General features: G+C 35.4%; 1 protein-coding gene and 1 long non-coding RNA gene across 2 annotated transcripts in view; one reads left to right on the top strand and one right to left on the bottom strand.

Moving 5' to 3' along the window:
- Nucleotides 1-17,537, bottom strand: part of LOC127856468 (DNA mismatch repair protein Mlh1-like) — a 118,240-nt gene that overhangs the window by 100,124 nt on the left and 579 nt on the right. Inside the window, exons 2-7 of the mRNA XM_052392685.1 lie at nt 13,586-13,701; nt 12,725-12,815; nt 11,421-11,593; nt 11,042-11,114; nt 8,581-8,672; nt 3,305-3,347 (exon numbers count right to left, since the gene is read on the bottom strand). Coding sequence (XP_052248645.1) covers nt 3,305-3,347; nt 8,581-8,672; nt 11,042-11,114; nt 11,421-11,593; nt 12,725-12,815; nt 13,586-13,695 — 582 coding nt within the window. The 5' untranslated portion in view covers nt 13,696-13,701. The remainder of the gene's footprint in view (nt 1-3,304; nt 3,348-8,580; nt 8,673-11,041; nt 11,115-11,420; nt 11,594-12,724; nt 12,816-13,585; nt 13,702-17,537) is intronic.
- Nucleotides 15,302-15,691, top strand: LOC127856474 (uncharacterized). Its single transcript, XR_008038057.1, has 2 exons — nt 15,302-15,602; nt 15,654-15,691. It is a non-coding gene; the product is annotated as an uncharacterized LOC127856474 (long non-coding RNA).

Here is a 17,537-nt window from a genome sequence, read left to right as displayed (position 1 = left end):
ATGACATAATTCAAATAGGAATAATTTAATCACTGCTCAAATTAACAAAAAGAGTCTACACACCGATATTTCATGGTGATGCTATATTTTACGTTTCAATTTAACTGTTTATAATTATGAGAATAATGCTTTCAACAAACTTAAGACTTAAATGAGCAAAATTTCCTTACAACATGACACCAATTTAGCTAGGTAACATGTTTAATAATGCAGTAATGATTTTTGTGTATTGAGGTAAAAAATACATTATGGATCAATACAACTCGGCAATGAATGATATGTGAGTAGTGTTTTTAATATCTTCACTTTCTGGGGTCTGATCAACATTTTATTTCAGACCAATATTGAGACAGCCAACAAATTAAGTGTGATATGCAATAAATGCAAGCAGTGACATAAAATAAATTGATACACAACAAGGACAGTAAACGTTGTTATTCTGTCAGCCCACATTTCGGACACAGTTCACCTCTGCCTAAAGTCAGACAGGATAACGTGTCAACAGGTCATTATTTATACCAAAGCACTCCTCCCACTGCATTTTTATGGTTTACAGCAACAGCTGTTTGTAATCTTGGAGAAAAATGCTCACAGGAGGAATACCATTAGTATTTACTATCCTTTATGGTAATGATTTTCAAACAGTGAGAGAAAAATTAAATCAAAAAGAACTTTACCAGTGATAACAGTTACAAGAAAGTATCATTTTATTGCATTTTTATCTTTTGCATCAGCACCACATTATTTGCCGAAACCCTTAATTTGACTAACAAATTATGATAAAAACAGAAAAAGTTTTTACATAGAAGAAATGAATTCTACATTGTAATTTCTGTGTTCATAATCACCTCATGATTGTGAATGGGTCCGAAAAATCTATTTAATTCAGGAAATTTGGTCCTTTAAAATGTATAGTTGATTTAGTTGTTAATGTTGTTTTTCTTATAACTAATTAGCAGGTGTTTATTATTTTACCACATTAACAGAGCTCCAGATAAGGGTCGTATTTTCGTAATTACGAATTTTTTCAAGTCCGTTACGTATTTATTTTAAAATCTTGTCGTACCATTAAGAATTACAAAATCAAGTTACGAATATCATTTTTACATCGGTTCGTATCGATTTTTATTGAGTTCTTTTCGCGTATTAAAGATCTTTGCGGTGCTTATATAGAATGGTTATCGGGTTTGTTTAACAAAGCGCATTTTTTTCTATTAAAAGCGGTGTATACAGTGTATCTGTCAAAAAACAATGGCGGCGCCAAGAGAGCGTCCTAAAACACTGCAAAGCGTCCGAAAACACGCTTTTAACATATTGTACGCAAAGTGAGCCGAAGTTAAATGTTTAGAAAGACATTATAGAAAAGATCTTATACGATGTTGTATGTTCAGTTGCCGACACAGTCGGAAAAGCTAAACAAAAACGCGACACGACGGGTTCAAACTTAAACACAAAACAAGGGACAAAATTGTCACAAAACCAGGTTTTCATTGTGAAAAAAAATCTGATAAAGGGAGACAACTCAAACTGAACTTTTGAAATGAACAAACAAAATTAACCCCCTTTGTAAGTTTGTTTTAAAATAAATCTATTTTTAGTCGTGGCGACCTTGACATTGGAGATATTGACGTAATTCTTTCGTGCGACACACCGTCCCATGATGGTGAACAAATGTGCCAAATGATTTTAAAATCTCATAATGAATGACATAGTTATAGCCCAGACAAGCTCATTTATGGCTATTTTTTACCTTTGAACTCAAAGTGTGACCTTGACCTTGGAGATATTGATGTAATTTTTTCGCGCGACACACCGTCTAATGATGGTTAACAAATGTGCCAAATGATTTTAAAATCTCACAATGAACGACAAAGTTATGGCCCGGACAAGCTTGTTCCGCCCGCCCGCCAGCCAGCCCGCCCGCATTCGCCAATCTAATAACCAGTTTTTTCCTTCGGAAAACCTCGTTAAAAACTCAAACTGAACTTTTGAAAAGAACAAACAAAATTAACCCCCTTTGTAAGTATGTTTTTTAAAAAAATCTATTTTTAGTCGTGGCCACCTTGACATTTGAGATATCGACGTAATTATTTTGCGCGACACACCGTCCAATGATGGTGAACAAATGTGCCAAATGATTTTAAAATCTCACAATGAATGACATAGTTATGGCCAGGACAAGCTCATTTATGGCCATTTTTGACCTTTGAACTCAAAGTGTGACCTTGACCTTGGAGATTCTTTCGTGCGACACACCGTCCCATGATGGTGAACAAATGTGCCAAATGATTTTAAAATCTCACAATGAATGACATAGTTATGGCCAGGACAAGCTCATTTATGGCCATTTTTGACCTTTGAACTCAAAGTGTGACCTTGACCTTGGAGATTCTTTCGTGCGACACACCGTCCCATGATGGTGAACAAATGTGCCAAATGATTTTAAAATCGCACAATGAATGACATAGTTATGGCCAGGACAAGCTCATTTATGGCCATTTTTGACCTTTGAACTCAAAGTGTGACCTTGACCTTGGAGATATCGACGTAATTATTTCGCGCGACACACCGTCCAATGATGGTGAACAAATGTGCCAAATGATTTTAAAATCTGACAATGAACGACATAGTTATGGCCCGGACAAGCTTGTTCCGCCCGCCCGCCAGCCCGCCAGCCAGCCCGCCAGCCCGCCAGCCAGCCAGCCAGCCCGCCCGCATTCGCCAATCTAATAACCAGTTTTTTCCTTTGGAAAACCTGGTTAAAAAACATGGAACAAGTGGAAGGGACAAGTCCCATGGCTAATCGTTGAAAAGATTGAAGGGGAGATCCGTTTTAATTGTGAAATATGTAAAAACTCATCTAAGGCATGCAATCTAAGCACAGTTTGGGCATATGAAGGTATTTGAAAAATAAAATTGTATAATACTGACACTGTTGAACTCGTATAAATAAAGTTGCTAGTATGTTTATTTTGATTTTGTTGCATGAAAATAACCATTATTATTTATTTTTAGGTCATTTAGAAAAAATAAGAATTATCTTCCAAAACTTAGTAGTAACGTTAAGAATAAAATTTCAGAGTTAAGAATTCTTTTTGAAAATCTGGTAGTAATTTAAGAATTTCACAAAACCTTATCTGGAGCTCTGATTAAATTTTGGAGAACAAAATAATGACTTTCACACAAGCAATTAATTTCCCTTGCATGCTTCTTATATTATGTCAGTCATAATGATCCTGGGGAGAAGTGTGGAAAGGACGCACAGGATTTCATAATTTGAAATAAGGATAAAATACATACTTACTTTTTTCAGGGTAAATCCAACTTTACAGTTATGGACAGCATACCTTAAAAAAGAAACAATAAAACACATATACATGGTTGTCATAAGTAACAAATTGCTCATCAAAGTCATCCTTTCAAATATACAAAAATGTTTTTCAGAACCTGGGATTGCTTGGACAATAGAGAACTTTGCTAGACACTATTGGCCTAATAGTTAAAGGGATCTTTTCACGCTTTGGTAAATTGACAAAATTGAAAAAAGTTGTTTCAGATTCGTAAGTTTTCGTTTTAGTTATGATATTTGTGAGGAAACAGTAAAACTGAACATTAACCATGCTCTAATATAGCCATTATATGCATCTTTTGACGATTTTAAAACCTAAAAATTATAAAGCGTTGCAACGCGAAACGATTGAATAATTTGGAGAGTTCTGTTTTTGTCGTTAAATTTTGTGAAACTACGAAGATTGCTTATATAAGGTATAAAATACGTCAAGAATGTGTACTTGGCGGAATAGCTCAGTAGGCAAAAGTGTTTTTACTTCAGGACTCCAGGGGTCACTGGTTCGAAACCTGCTCCGGGCAATGTTCATTTCCTTTTTTTATTTTTGTCTTGATTTTTTACTGGAGCTTTTACGATCCAATGTTTACATTTATCAATATAAAGCATTTAATGAATAAGTTAAAAAAATGCCAAAATCTGTGAAAAGGCCCCTTTAAAATTTGTATGAAAATCGCTCGTTTAAAATAATACAATTAAGTAAAACTAAAGGACTGGCAATCTTTGCATAACTCTTTGGTATTCTGAAATATAAACATATAACATTTCAAAATAAATACAATACACCCATGGTTTAAAAAAACAGAAATTTTATTAACTGTTTTTCAGTGAAATACATATTTTTTTGGTAAAAGAATTTTCAATGTTAGTGAAAATATTCAACTATATATGTTAAACTGTATGGAAAGTGTATAAATGGATGCAAATATTTTTCCCTGAACATATCTACAAAATCTTCAAGTAGAGTTTTCTTCCCTTAAGAAAGGTTAATATACCTTCAAAGAAACAAGAAAAAAAAAGAGCCATGGGCCCTGATGCCCTCATGATACCAAAAAGAACAAAACTATTCTGAGAAGGTGGAGTTCAGAAGAATTAAAATACATTAACACATTTATGCCTAGTAGACTCTCCCATCCTTCTAAATTGGATCAATTTATTTCCAAAATTAGGGATGTCTCGTATATTTATTTCTATATTAAGAATATTTCTTACAGAAATTCCTGCAAACAGCGGAGACCTTGATGAGACGCCGCATCATGCGCTGTTTGCCAAGGCCTTTTTTCTAGACGCTAGGCATAAATGGGTTAAGAAGCTAAATTTTTAATTTTAAGGCACATTATTATGACAAACTTTCGATAATTGAAAATATTTCTCAGACAGAAAATATTGTGTTTAAGGGGGACAACTCTACTGGAACAACCCAGTTAGCCAGTTGCTGGTTCTCTCTCCTGCAAAAAGTGGATGTCTATACAAAGTTTCTTGGCTAACTTGTGAATTGCTCATAGATCAAATAACGAGAATCCAATTATAGCGTTTGACATACCATATACAATGGATGAAATGTAACAAAGGATTCAAATAAACTACTTTGTGTTTAAATCATATATCCCCATGTGATATTCTTGATAAATATACATAATTATTGGAAGCGATGGAACCATTTGAGTAATTCAATATCATTAGAAATTCGGGTTGTTGGTTATGTTTCTGAATCCATTACCAGTATCATTATCATCATGACATCGCCATCATAATGTAGTATATCTTCAATGGTTGTAATCACCTTAAGAGATAATCAACTTCACCATGTGTTAAAGATTGCACTTAATCCAAAATTACAAGCTAAACTAACACAAGTATTATTTTTGACGTGAAATGAGATATAATTATAACAAACATACAGACAACAATTGCATGTATATTGGGCAAAAACTGTGACTTCAAGAGAGAGTTCATTATAGAAATATATGGAAAACTTTCCCGACCTCTGGCAGCCATGATTTTTTAACAGACTGGAACTTTTTTTATTAAGCCCAGATATCATTTAAACACAATTTAATGTTCTGAAAATGTTTCATGAAGATTTCACTTAAAATGTGACTTCTAGTGTTAAAAATTTTTTTTTTTAATTTACCTAGTGATCGTCTTTGTTCTCTTACATGACCAAGCTTTGAACTTGGTCACAATATAATATGGACAAATGTTCTGATCAAATTTCATTAAGATTAGACAAAAAATTTGACTTTCTAGAGTTTTAAAAAGGCTTCACTATAGCCTTATCAGAAAATCTGCCCCGCCCCTGGGTGGACATAACTTTCAACGGACCAGAACCATTTTCAAACTTGGCTGAGATACCATTAGAACATAAGTTCTGACCAAGTTTTAGGTAGAATTTGACTAATAATGTGACTGGCAGAGTAGCTTTTTTAATTAATTTGACCTAGTGACCTAGTTTTTCACCTCATGTATAAAACATGGCCTAGCTTTCATTGAGATAAATGTTCAGACCAAGTTTCTTGCAAATTGGACTATAAATCATATGGAAACCTGCCTTGACTTCTGGCAACCATGTTTTTTTCACGGAACACAAATATCTTTTAAGTTGGATGAGGCATAATTAGAACAAATGTCCTGAACAACTTTTATGATAATTGGTTGAAAAATTTTACTTAAAGAGAGTTGACAAGATATCAATATCGCCATGTAAAGAAAATTGTCACGCCTCCTTGCTGCCATGTTTTACAATTTACAGGAATCAAAATCATTTTGGAACTCTGCCAAGATATAATTAGATGAAATGGTCTGAACAAGTGTAATGAAGATTGTACTATAAATGTGGAGTGTAAACAAGCTTTTTCTTCTTTTGACCTACTGACCTTGTTTTTGACCACACAGGACCCATTCTTGAACTCAACCATGATATAACTGGGACAAATTTACTGATTTCTGGACAAAACATGTGGCCTCCCGAGTGTTAATAAGGTACATTATATTGACTACGCACTATTCATGACAGACAACAAAAGGTCACCATGAGCATCTTGTGCTAAGGTGAGCTAATCAAAGTACTGACAGTACTGGTGTGACGATGCTTTTGAAGAGAATGGATATAAAACATAAATTTAAGTCTATCTATATCACCACAATTGTGTATGTTGATACGAACATTTGGGTACAATAAAAAATTTGGGTACGAAAAAAAATTTGGTATGAAAAAATTTTGCGTACATAACATTTTTGGTACGAAAAAAAGTTTAGGGGTACGGGGAAGTAGTACCCGTGGGTAACTTGACCCATTGAGCGAAACTGGGAGGCGGGTCACATTCTTGTTCATTAAGTATGGCAATACCTTCATGATGATTCTCGAAAGTAGGTATGAGCACATAGCCGGACCATGTGAGCTCAATCGTATGAGCACTTGACTATCTGAGTTTGCCCACGAACATATGGATAAGTTAACAAATAGCGAAATGACCTTATACATGTATATGCTGAAATCTAACAATCGAACGAAATATCAAACATGGTATGTACACTTAGGTGGTTGTGTAATTTCTGTTAGAATATCGTATTCAATATGTAAATTTTAAATGATTGTGCCCGCACTTGAGTTTGTTGCCTTGTTTTGAGTCTATACGCGCCTAGGCTGCACCCAGTCTGTGTATTTGTGTTTTTCCAAGGTAATGAGTTACCTCCGCGCTGAGGCTGCATAATGTTGGGACCCGTAGTGTGTCCAGCACTCTTACCTAACAAGATTTGATTGACGACAGTTGGGACGAATTTTGAATGATAGCTGCAATTTCCAGCTATTTGTTTTGTACTGAAATACTTTTTAATTTTTTATATGGTCAAATGCTGCCGGGGGGGGGGGGGATGAGATTATCCGGAAAAAAACACCTGTCCGGAATGGTGACCACAAAACAGACAAAATATAACATTGCGCCGGGAGTGGGAATCGAACCGGTGTCGTAAAGGTGAAAAAGCGAGCGTCCTTACCACTGCGCTAGCGGGACGAACAATTACGCAAAAAAATGTTGTTATATCAATATATATCATAGCAGTGCAGCGTTTACAATTTGCAGGTTCGAAATTGTTAGCATTCTTTAGTTTTGTGATCACGTAAAAGTTAATATTACATGTTTTTATTCGCAATTTATTTACTAAATCGAGAACAAATATCAAACAAAATAGAGAAAATATATAGTTGTTTCATTGGTCCATAAAAATAAAATGGATGTAAAATTACTAATTTTAAATTAACGTTCTGATACACTTATTGAATCTGTTTCCCCAGGATATGCTGTTCTATTAATATTTACCTTTATCAACACGAACGACAACTCTACTAGGAGAATGTTATCAATGAAAATCAACGAGCAATCTCCTACGCAGTGGCGAATGCCAAGGGAAGTAACTGAAAAATCGAGTTATCTCAATCGGACTGGCTCGGTCTTTTACATAGGTCCCCATTGTGAAGATTTTTTTTACTGGTTATCAAACCTTAGACAACGCTGTTCCAGCATTGTCAAAAATTCAACAAACAAAACAAAAAATATATATATAGCTACAATAACGGACAAATTAGGCTTTTTTGCATCATTAAAAAAAAATCAAGGCTGGAATCAGTAGTGAAATAATTTTAACAACTTCAAAATTCAAAAACATGTGCTGTTAAATCCTCTCTCATGTATTTTTTAATATTTATTGTCCTAAAGCATTTAAGTAACAAGAGATGTGTTTGTCAGAAACACAATGCCCCCTTCTGCGCCGCTTTGATTTATAAATTTGTTTTATATCATTTGGCAGGTACAGATAATTATCTCCCTTTGAAGCTTACAACTTCCCTGGATTTGTTTTTTTGACCTTTGACTTTGACCTTTCACCACTCAAAATGTGCAGCTCCATGAGATCCACATGCATGCCAAATAACAAGTTGCTATCTGAAGTGACATAGAAGTTACATGATCATTTTTCGAAACCTAAACGCAAAGTGTGACGGAAAGACAGGCGGACGGTCCGATCACTATATTCCCTCCTTCGGGGGCATAAATACAATTTGTTGCTCTATTGAACAGGATATTAATTTCATTAACAGTCCTAGAAATATACTCGTGAAATAACTTTTTTTCTTTGACAAGCTGTGACATGAAATTCAATTATTCACCAAAGCCGACACATATCCACTTTTGTATATGATGATTGCTCTTATTTGATAGGAAACACTTCCATCATACCTGCTTACCACCTCAACAATTTTAGCATGTTCTTCAGCTGGACTCTTCAGTGCCTTTCGTCTGGTGGATATATTGTAAAACAAGTCTTCCACCTAAAGAAACACCACCAACCATAATTGTGTCGTGTTCTGAGAAAACAGGGCATAATGCATGTGTGTAAAGTGTCGTCTTAGATTAGCCTGTGCAGTCCGCACAGGCTAATCAGGGACGACACTTTTCGCCTACATTGGATTTTTGCTAAGAAGAGACTTCATTTAAATGAAAAATGTCATAAAAGCCGAAAGTGTCCTCCCTGGGACGACACGTCACCCACATGCATTAAACCCAGTTTTCTCAGAATGCGACTCAATTATTCACAAACTATTACAACTCGGATACCCACTTTGACTTATTTGTGGTCCCTTAAAAAATAATATTAAATAAAATTATGTTCTTAAAAAATTCAAGTTTTAAAGGCTCTATTTTGAACCCTCAGATACAGATGAGCAGCAAACAGCATAGAACCTGAACAGACTGCAAGCTACTTGCAGGCTCTTCAGATTTTATGCAGCTTTTTTCTATGCTTCCGAGCATGTAAGGTTTTATAATCAGCACAATATTAAACAAGAGATGTGTTTGTCAGAAACACAATACCCCCTATTGCACCGCTTTGAAATAAAATTTCAATACTGTGAAACCATTTATTTTCGTCGGCACAAAATTTCGCCCTTTTCATAAAAATGACAATTTCGTCCGCTCTTAAATTCGTCCATTTCTGGTTTTGAAAAAAAAACAACACAAAAACGTCCGATTTGTTTGTAATACATGTAATACGCGGTTGCGAAAAAATCGTGCTGGGGAAAGAGAGGTGACACTTGGTAGTCACTTGCAGGAGGTGGGCCTTGTTTGGCATATGCCAATTAACAAGTCTGTTATTTTAGGTGATAGTAACTGTCCCTTATTATTTTATGTAATTGACACGTTCTTTGTTATGATTAGCGGATAAGTGCGACTGAATGATCGTTAACGAGTGTTTTAAACAACGAAGCCAATTGCCAATTGCAGTTAAAAGCAAACAACCAAACACAAATCAAGATGTTCTTTATTAATTTGTAACAAAGCGCAGAATATATTTCAGTCAGGTGTTGATCACACATCGTCATATTTTAATTGCGTTTAATAGTGTTGTCTTCAATCCGGATTCGCCGCGTGTAGGCTGTATAATCTGCAACACAATGGGTAATAAAGTTGTTAACAATTAGCGCTAATCAACACTATTATACCTAAACGAAGTCGACGCATTCGATACAGCCTTATTGCATTCGCGTTTTACAGGAAATGTCAGTTGTCAGTACACTGTATAATGAACACCCCTTTGTGTCAAAACCGGATTTAACTTGAGTGTGAATAGTCGACTGTTTCATGTTCTTTGTATCAATACCATCTGTGTATCTTTATTATAAGTATACCAGTCAACAAACAAGGTGAGCGCTTCCGCATATGGGTATTCGGACGTTCAAAAAATTGACCTACGGTTTAGCATTCTTGCCGTCGAACGCATTAAGCAATATAACTCGTTTTTTTTTCACTATTTCTTTATTTGCAAAAAATACTAGTGGCTTATAACTTACCTTGCAATCTTTTTTTCTCGCATTTTGCGAGTGTGCGAGTGTTAATTTCGAGCCCTGTGTATATGCGTGGATTACGCTGCATTTAAATGCCTCATGCCTACGGTAATTCAGTCTTATTTGTTTCAAATATGGGACATGATTGTTCGTTAGGATCTTGAATTCGTCCATCGGTCGAAGGACGAAAAAGGCGAAAATTAATGTCGGACGAATAATAATGGTTTCACAGTAAATCATTTGGCAGGTTTAGAAATTATCTCCCTTTTAAAGCTTATTACTTCCCTTGGATTGTATTTTATGACTTTTGACCTTGAAGGATGACCTTGACCTTTCACCACTCAAAATGTGAAGCTTCATGAGATACAATGCATGCCAAATATAAAGTTGCTATCTTCAATATTGCAAAAGTAATGGCAAATGTAAAAGTTTTCGGACGGACGCACAGACTGACAGACGGACTGACGGACAGTTTAACTGCTATATGCCACCCTACTGGGGGCATAAAAACAAAGGGAAGTAAATGCATAAAATGCTTTTAAAAAAGACCTTGCATTTCGCAATAGATAGTCAATGTTTTTTTAAGATGAATTCATATAAACAAATGTTATTTCTTCCATTTAAATTACTGAAACTTGAATTAAGAAACATTGTACATATAATGTGACATAAACATACTGTAATACAACAAGAAAATTGTATCTTTAGGTTGATCTGATCTCAACTAAATTTGTGAAGGAATAAAGGTAAAACACAACATTAATTTAATTCATTTCTTATTCAACAGTGTCAACAACAACAAAATTAACTTATACAGCACCCTAATAACAAAGTAATAACAATTATGTTGCACTCACTGTGATCTGTGTTCCTAAATTCCCAGCACATGGTTTAACAGCTTCTTTCAATTTCCCATCCAAGTACATCCCTCTTCAATGTATAATGAGATTAGTTAGTTACCATTATGAACAAGTTACTTTCAGATCTATCGTTTAAAAGAACATGAGAATAGAAACATAAACATGAATTTCATCTTGATGCCTTTAATAACTCTCTGCTTGTTAATCAAAAAAGATTTTTTCAAACGTCAACAGCATTCATGATTACAAGCTGACACAATGAGGGACCTACACAGTAACACTGGAGCAATCAATAATTACATTTTATCATTAATTAATTAAGTATACTTAAGAGTAGCTGACATAGTTTACTTCAAGGTATATACATCAATCTTACTTGAAGGCACATTTGGAGTCCCCTGTTCTAGTCAGAATGGTAACATGTGCCACATGGCTGATGCTGGCTAGAGCTTCACCACGGAAACCATAGGTTGCTATGGAGTTCAGGTCCTCGAAACTTGACAACTTACTGGTGGTGAATCTCTCACAAACAATGTCCATGTCATCTTTCTGTGGATGACAAAATATGTGCATTGGAAACACAATGATTAGATCATTCCAATGAACAATAAAATGCACTAAAATTTAGATTTTTAAGAGTTGAAATGAGCTGCCAGACACTGGCGTTCTTCCAACACACTGATTATTTGACATGCATGCCATATTTGTTTTGAAAACGAGCACCGCATAACAGGTGCCACGCTCGGCTGCGGGTGCAGTTTTGAATAAATGAAAGCTTGTCTGAATTTATTTATTTATTTTTTTTAGAGGTCACATTGACCTTGACCTTTGACCTAGTGACCAATAAATAGGTATGGCATGTAGAACTAATCAAGGTGCAGCTACATACGAAGTTTCAAAGATGTAGTTTGAAGCACTTTGATTTTAAAGCCAATGTTCAAAACCTTGACGAAATGTAAAGGTTTTAGCACGACGCGGACGACACGACGATGAGCTGGCTATGACAATACCTCGGGTTTTCTCAGAAAACACCTGAGCTAAAAAATCAGGATATTTCGTGAAAATTGTTGGGAAATGTAGTTAACACAAAGATAAGGAGATTTTGCACAAAAATATTAACCTGAATTTTCAAAGTACAAAATGGGGCAAATTTCTACTAAATTGCAGGCCAGAGTTATGGGCCTTGGTCAACGACTTCTCATAGTGATCCTAAGGAAGTTTCAATTAAATATGTTTGGTAGTTTGATAGATATTTGTTGAACATCAACCTCAACCTGAATTTAAACTTGCATGCAAACCTTAACCCAAATTAAATTATTACAACAGGAAGCATAATCCTCCCATAAAGCAGGTCACAGTTAGAGGTCTTGGTCAGTGAATGTTCATAAAGACCATGAATAAATTTTGTTTCAATATCAGAAGTACATATCTTATTATGGAGTAGTTGCACGAAAATCTAAATCAGAAATACAAAAAGAGGCATAATTCTGTAAACTAGCAAGTCGGAGTTATAGATTTGACCAATTACCTCACACAATGACCCCAAAACGCATGCAAGTGTTAAGTTTCAATAGAAAAGAGGTGTTAAATCATTGATCTGGAGATATTGATGCCAACTTATGGGTAAGTAGTACCTATATCTCAAACTATTCATTGACTATTTTTGGCAACAACAGCTACCCTGATTCCAGATCCATTGTCTTGAATCTGCAGCAGTTTAAGGCCTCCTTGCTTCACTGTCACTGTTATATTTGTAGACTTGGCATCAATACTGCAATAGAGAAACAATGTTTTCATTAGATTTATTAAATGTGTCGTGTTCTGAGAAAACTGGGCATAATGCATGTGCGTAAAGTGCCGTCCCAGATTAGGCTGTGCAATCCGCACAGGCTTATCAGGGACGACACTTTCCGCTTTATGACGTTTTTCGTTAAAATTAAGTCTCTTCTTAGCAAAAATCCAATTTTGGCGGAAAGTGTTGTCCCTGATAAGCCTGTGCGGATTGCACAGCCTAATCTGGGACGGCACTTTGCGCACATGCATTATGCCCAGTTTTCTCAGAACATGACACAAATAATCTTGTTTACGAGCGTGACTGCCAGTATATTCTTTGTGAATATTTACAAACAAAAATGCTGCTGCAATATTTGTTAACCCTTAATATTAGGAATGTAACCACATTTCACTTTCATAACTCTAATTGATTTTGAGTTCAAGAGTTTAATCAATAAGCTGTCAAACAATATGCTTTTTTTTATCAAAGGAAAAACATGTGCACATTAGTTACAACTCTTTTACTATGGAAAAAAAACTACTTCAACTTTAAGTTAAATTATCATTAATACATTATTTCTAAGCCTGGACTTGTTTCAGTACAACTTAAAATATCATGTCCTCATCCCTTCAGGTAAGTGTTTGCCGTGTAACTGGATTTACCCCAGTACTTTTCCTTTCCCTGCTATAGACTGCCTAAGCCTGAGCCCCATCTCAAAGAAGCAACAATACCCAGTAATCAACATCTTATTACAACCACATCTTGACCTGTTTTCTATCATCTCCTTTAGGGCGTTTGCTGGACGCTGAATTACCTCCCCTGCGGCAATACGATTCACCACAACCTCATCCAACCTCCTTATCACACCTGCAGACATCCTCACCTGTGAAAATATGACAAGTGCTATTTAAACAGTTATTCAACCTTTTATTTATAGCTGCTAGCCTTTTCAAGGCATTGTTGAATGTCTGTCAAGGCTGTCCTGTTAGAGCAGTGATTGGTACACGCCCTTCTCACTTAGGCAACCTGGATTCAATTCCCCTTCCCAGATGCATGTGATTTTGGTTGGTGGTTGCCATACCTGACAGTTTTCTTTGTCGTGTACTCCACCTTATCCATGACACAAGACCACTCCAAAATTACAAATCTATCAGTAATAACGTTATTATTCTAAATTTTCGGAAACAGGGTTTTACCATAAGATAATTACTTTTGTGACCCTTAATTTCCGGACATATGGGTTTCTGTCCATAATTAACAACTCTAAATTTTAGGACACTTTATTTTATGTTATTTTACCAGAATTCAGCCCTTTTGTCCTTATCTGGTGACATAATTTAATAAATCATGTGTGTTTACAACCGGATTAAGGTAACAAAACCTGGCAGAAGAATGCCTTAAGGCCAGGGACCATTACATTTGCATTATTGGGTAAATAATTATGTATACTAGTTATATACAATGGATCACCCAGCAGCTTAACATGAAAGATATATACATGTTATTTATACAATATAGCATGGTATTTTACACAACCCATGAGAAAGACGCAGAATAAGGACATTTCAGATAAAATTTACTGAGGTCCTAGTGTCTGACAAAAAACACTCTGTTAAACTTTGTTTTGTTTGAATGTGAAACTAGGAATATGTTAAAAACAAATGATCCGCGGTTGGAGACAGATCCCCCCCCCCCCTTCCCCCCAAAAAACAACAACAGGGCCTTGACACAGGATTTTTTTGCAAAAAAACTGACCATAAGAGTTAATCTCATCAAATTAGTGTCACAGTGAACTTGACCTTTAAACTTGTGACCCCAATTTCAAAAGTGGTCATCTTCTGTCCAAGACCAATGCACATGTGAAGTATCAAGCCAATTGGTCAATTCGTTGAAGAGTTATTGTTCGTTAACAATTCACACTTTGTGTGACAGTGACCTTGACCTTTCACCTACTGATCCCAATTTCAATATGGGCCATCTACTATCCAACGCCAATGCACATGGGAAGTATCAAGCCAATCGATCCCTCTGTTCACAAGTTATTGATCGGAAACAATTTTCACTCTTAGTGTGAGAGTGACCTTGACCTTTGACCTAATTACCCCAATTTCAACAGGGGATATCTACTGGCAAATGCCAATGCACATGGGAAGTATCAAGCCAATTGGTCAATCCGTTTACAAGTTATTGATTGGAAACAATTTTCACTTTAAGTGTGACAGTGACATACATGCCATACGTCCCGATCTGGCGGGACAGTCCCGCTTTTGGGCCCTTTGTCCCGCCATGAGACGATTTGTCCCGTCATTCGTAAAAAACGATGTAAGGTGTATAGGTTCCCAATAAGATTCGCTATTCAAGCTCTGTTTCGTTAACACTTAACACCACTAATCCCTTTATTGCCCTCCAATTAACAATCCGATTCTACTTATCGTGTGTACCAGTGTTGTTTATGACACCTTATCAGCGATTTATCTGCTAATTATTGATTTCATCAGGCATTCACACCATGGTGGTCTTCAAGATAGTGGTCGCTTATTGCTATCGATAGTTTTATTATAATGAAATAAATGTTGAAAATGTGTTTATTTTGTATTTGTTTGAAACGGTTTACAAAACAATTGTTTTGTAAAATTAACGCTACGTCATAAATGAGTCTTTTACATTCAATGTTTAGTTCCAATATAGCGGGATATTCCGAATGTGCAATATACCAAAATCGCAACAAACAGTCCAATAAGTGATACCCATCCTGTCTAGTGTAATTGTAATAAAAACAACGAGGTGCTATGCATGACAGTTTGACCCTACTCCAATTAAGCTAAAAACAACGAGGTGCTATGCATGACAGTTTGACCCTACTCCAATTAAGCCGCGGCAATTGACAAGTAACAAACTGCGCATGGACACATGCTTAAAAAAACATCGCAACAAACAGTAAAAGAGTTACCCATCTTGTCTTGTGTTATTGTAATAAAAACAACGTGTTGTTATTCATGACAGTTTGACACTACCCCAATACAGCGCCTGACAATTCACAATTCAGTTTAATCTGTGTATATAGGAAGAAAACAAAATACGGAAATGTGTACGGCCGCACATTTCGTGTGTAACTGATGTAACTGTTCGGTAGATAGTGTACTGTAACCCGTACTTTCAGTCAATTGGATAGCCTCCCCTGCGTTAATGTTTGCCATTGAAATTAATATAATGAGTATTGTTGTCGTAATGTTCTAGATTTTGTACTCTTAAACAGATGAATATTATCTTCGTTGTTTGCTATTGTCTTATTTAATAAAACTGTTATTGTTATGTTTAAGATTTCATGCTTCATATCAGATGTTTTATGTCTTGAATAAAAGTATCAAGAGTTTTTGTTAGTACTATACTGACTATAGTAAACGTGGAATGATAGATCGTTTTAGGTGTCCTGCTTTTTGGTCAAATGTCCCGACAATTTTTATGTAATGTCCCGCTTTGGACCTAAAAAATTATGGCATGTATGGACAGTGACCTTTGACCTAGTGACCCAAATTTCAATAGGGGTCATCTACTGGCAAAGGCACATGGGACGTATCAAGCCAATTGGTCCATCCGTTCACAAGTTATCATTGGAAACGAACTGGTCAACCGAACAGACCGACATCCAGCAAATCAATATACCTGCTCTTCTTCGAAGTGGGGCAAACAAATACAGACTGGTTTGTGTTTATTTACTTCGCTAAGATTGTTTAACAATAAAATAACATGGATTTTACCAACCAGTCCAACTGGCTATCTTTTCTGGAGAGGTAAACTTGTAGTGCTATTCTTAGAACAAGTAAAAAATTGCACCATATTTCGTAGGCGACACAACAATGGTTCGCTCTGTTAAATTGAAATTTACCGATTGAATCCTTGTGATGATCGTTAATAGATTGTAACTTGCTGGGATGTTTTTTTGTTGTATTATCAATATATATTTCTACCTTGTGTTAACAGTAGTAAAAGTACTAATAACGTATACAAAATCACAAAACTTTCTTCTATTTTAATAGAAAGTTTAACCATATGTTTTAACAGAACAGGTAAAAAAAATTATCGTAGTTAGAATGGTTAAACATTATGAACATCAAACATGATACAAATATACTCAATACAAGGGTTTTTCTGTTGTTTGGTTTTAGAACAAGCTCAGGTGAAATCTGGTGAATTCCGGTAAATTTCAAAAGTGATCGGACCAACCTCATGTCCTGTAATATTTGTTTGTCTTTCCCATAGGTTGATTTTACATAAATTTTCGAAATTCCTGTATTTTTGTCTCTAAATTTTCTGACACCTGTATATTTGTACATGAAAATATGTCCAAAAACTTATAGAGTAATTACGGTAAGCAGAAATTTCATTAAAAATTTTCTGGAATTTGCCAGTTAAATTCTAAATTCATATAAACTTGTGTGAGTCAAATAGTTAATTAGGTAGGAGTGCTGGGACACAATTTGCTCCTCCCATAAATTGTGCAGCCTCAGACGCAGGACCTCATAAACTTCGAAATACACACACATTTGTCAAACCTATTTGGGTAAGAAATAAATTAATGGATTTACTGTATACATTTAAAATAAGGATCATTTCTTAGCAGTTAAGTTTAATTTGATACAGTGAAACGAATTGCTTAACACCCACTTATGATCCATAAAGTTAATTAATTTCCGAAGTCATTTTTAATTACCATAATCC

Source organism: Dreissena polymorpha, chromosome 13 (assembly GCF_020536995.1).
Source record: "Dreissena polymorpha isolate Duluth1 chromosome 13, UMN_Dpol_1.0, whole genome shotgun sequence".
Taxonomy (NCBI): Eukaryota; Metazoa; Mollusca; class Bivalvia; order Myida; family Dreissenidae; genus Dreissena; species Dreissena polymorpha.
The sequence above is the reverse complement of the archived record's forward strand: the minus strand, read 5'-3'. Positions and strand labels throughout refer to the sequence as shown.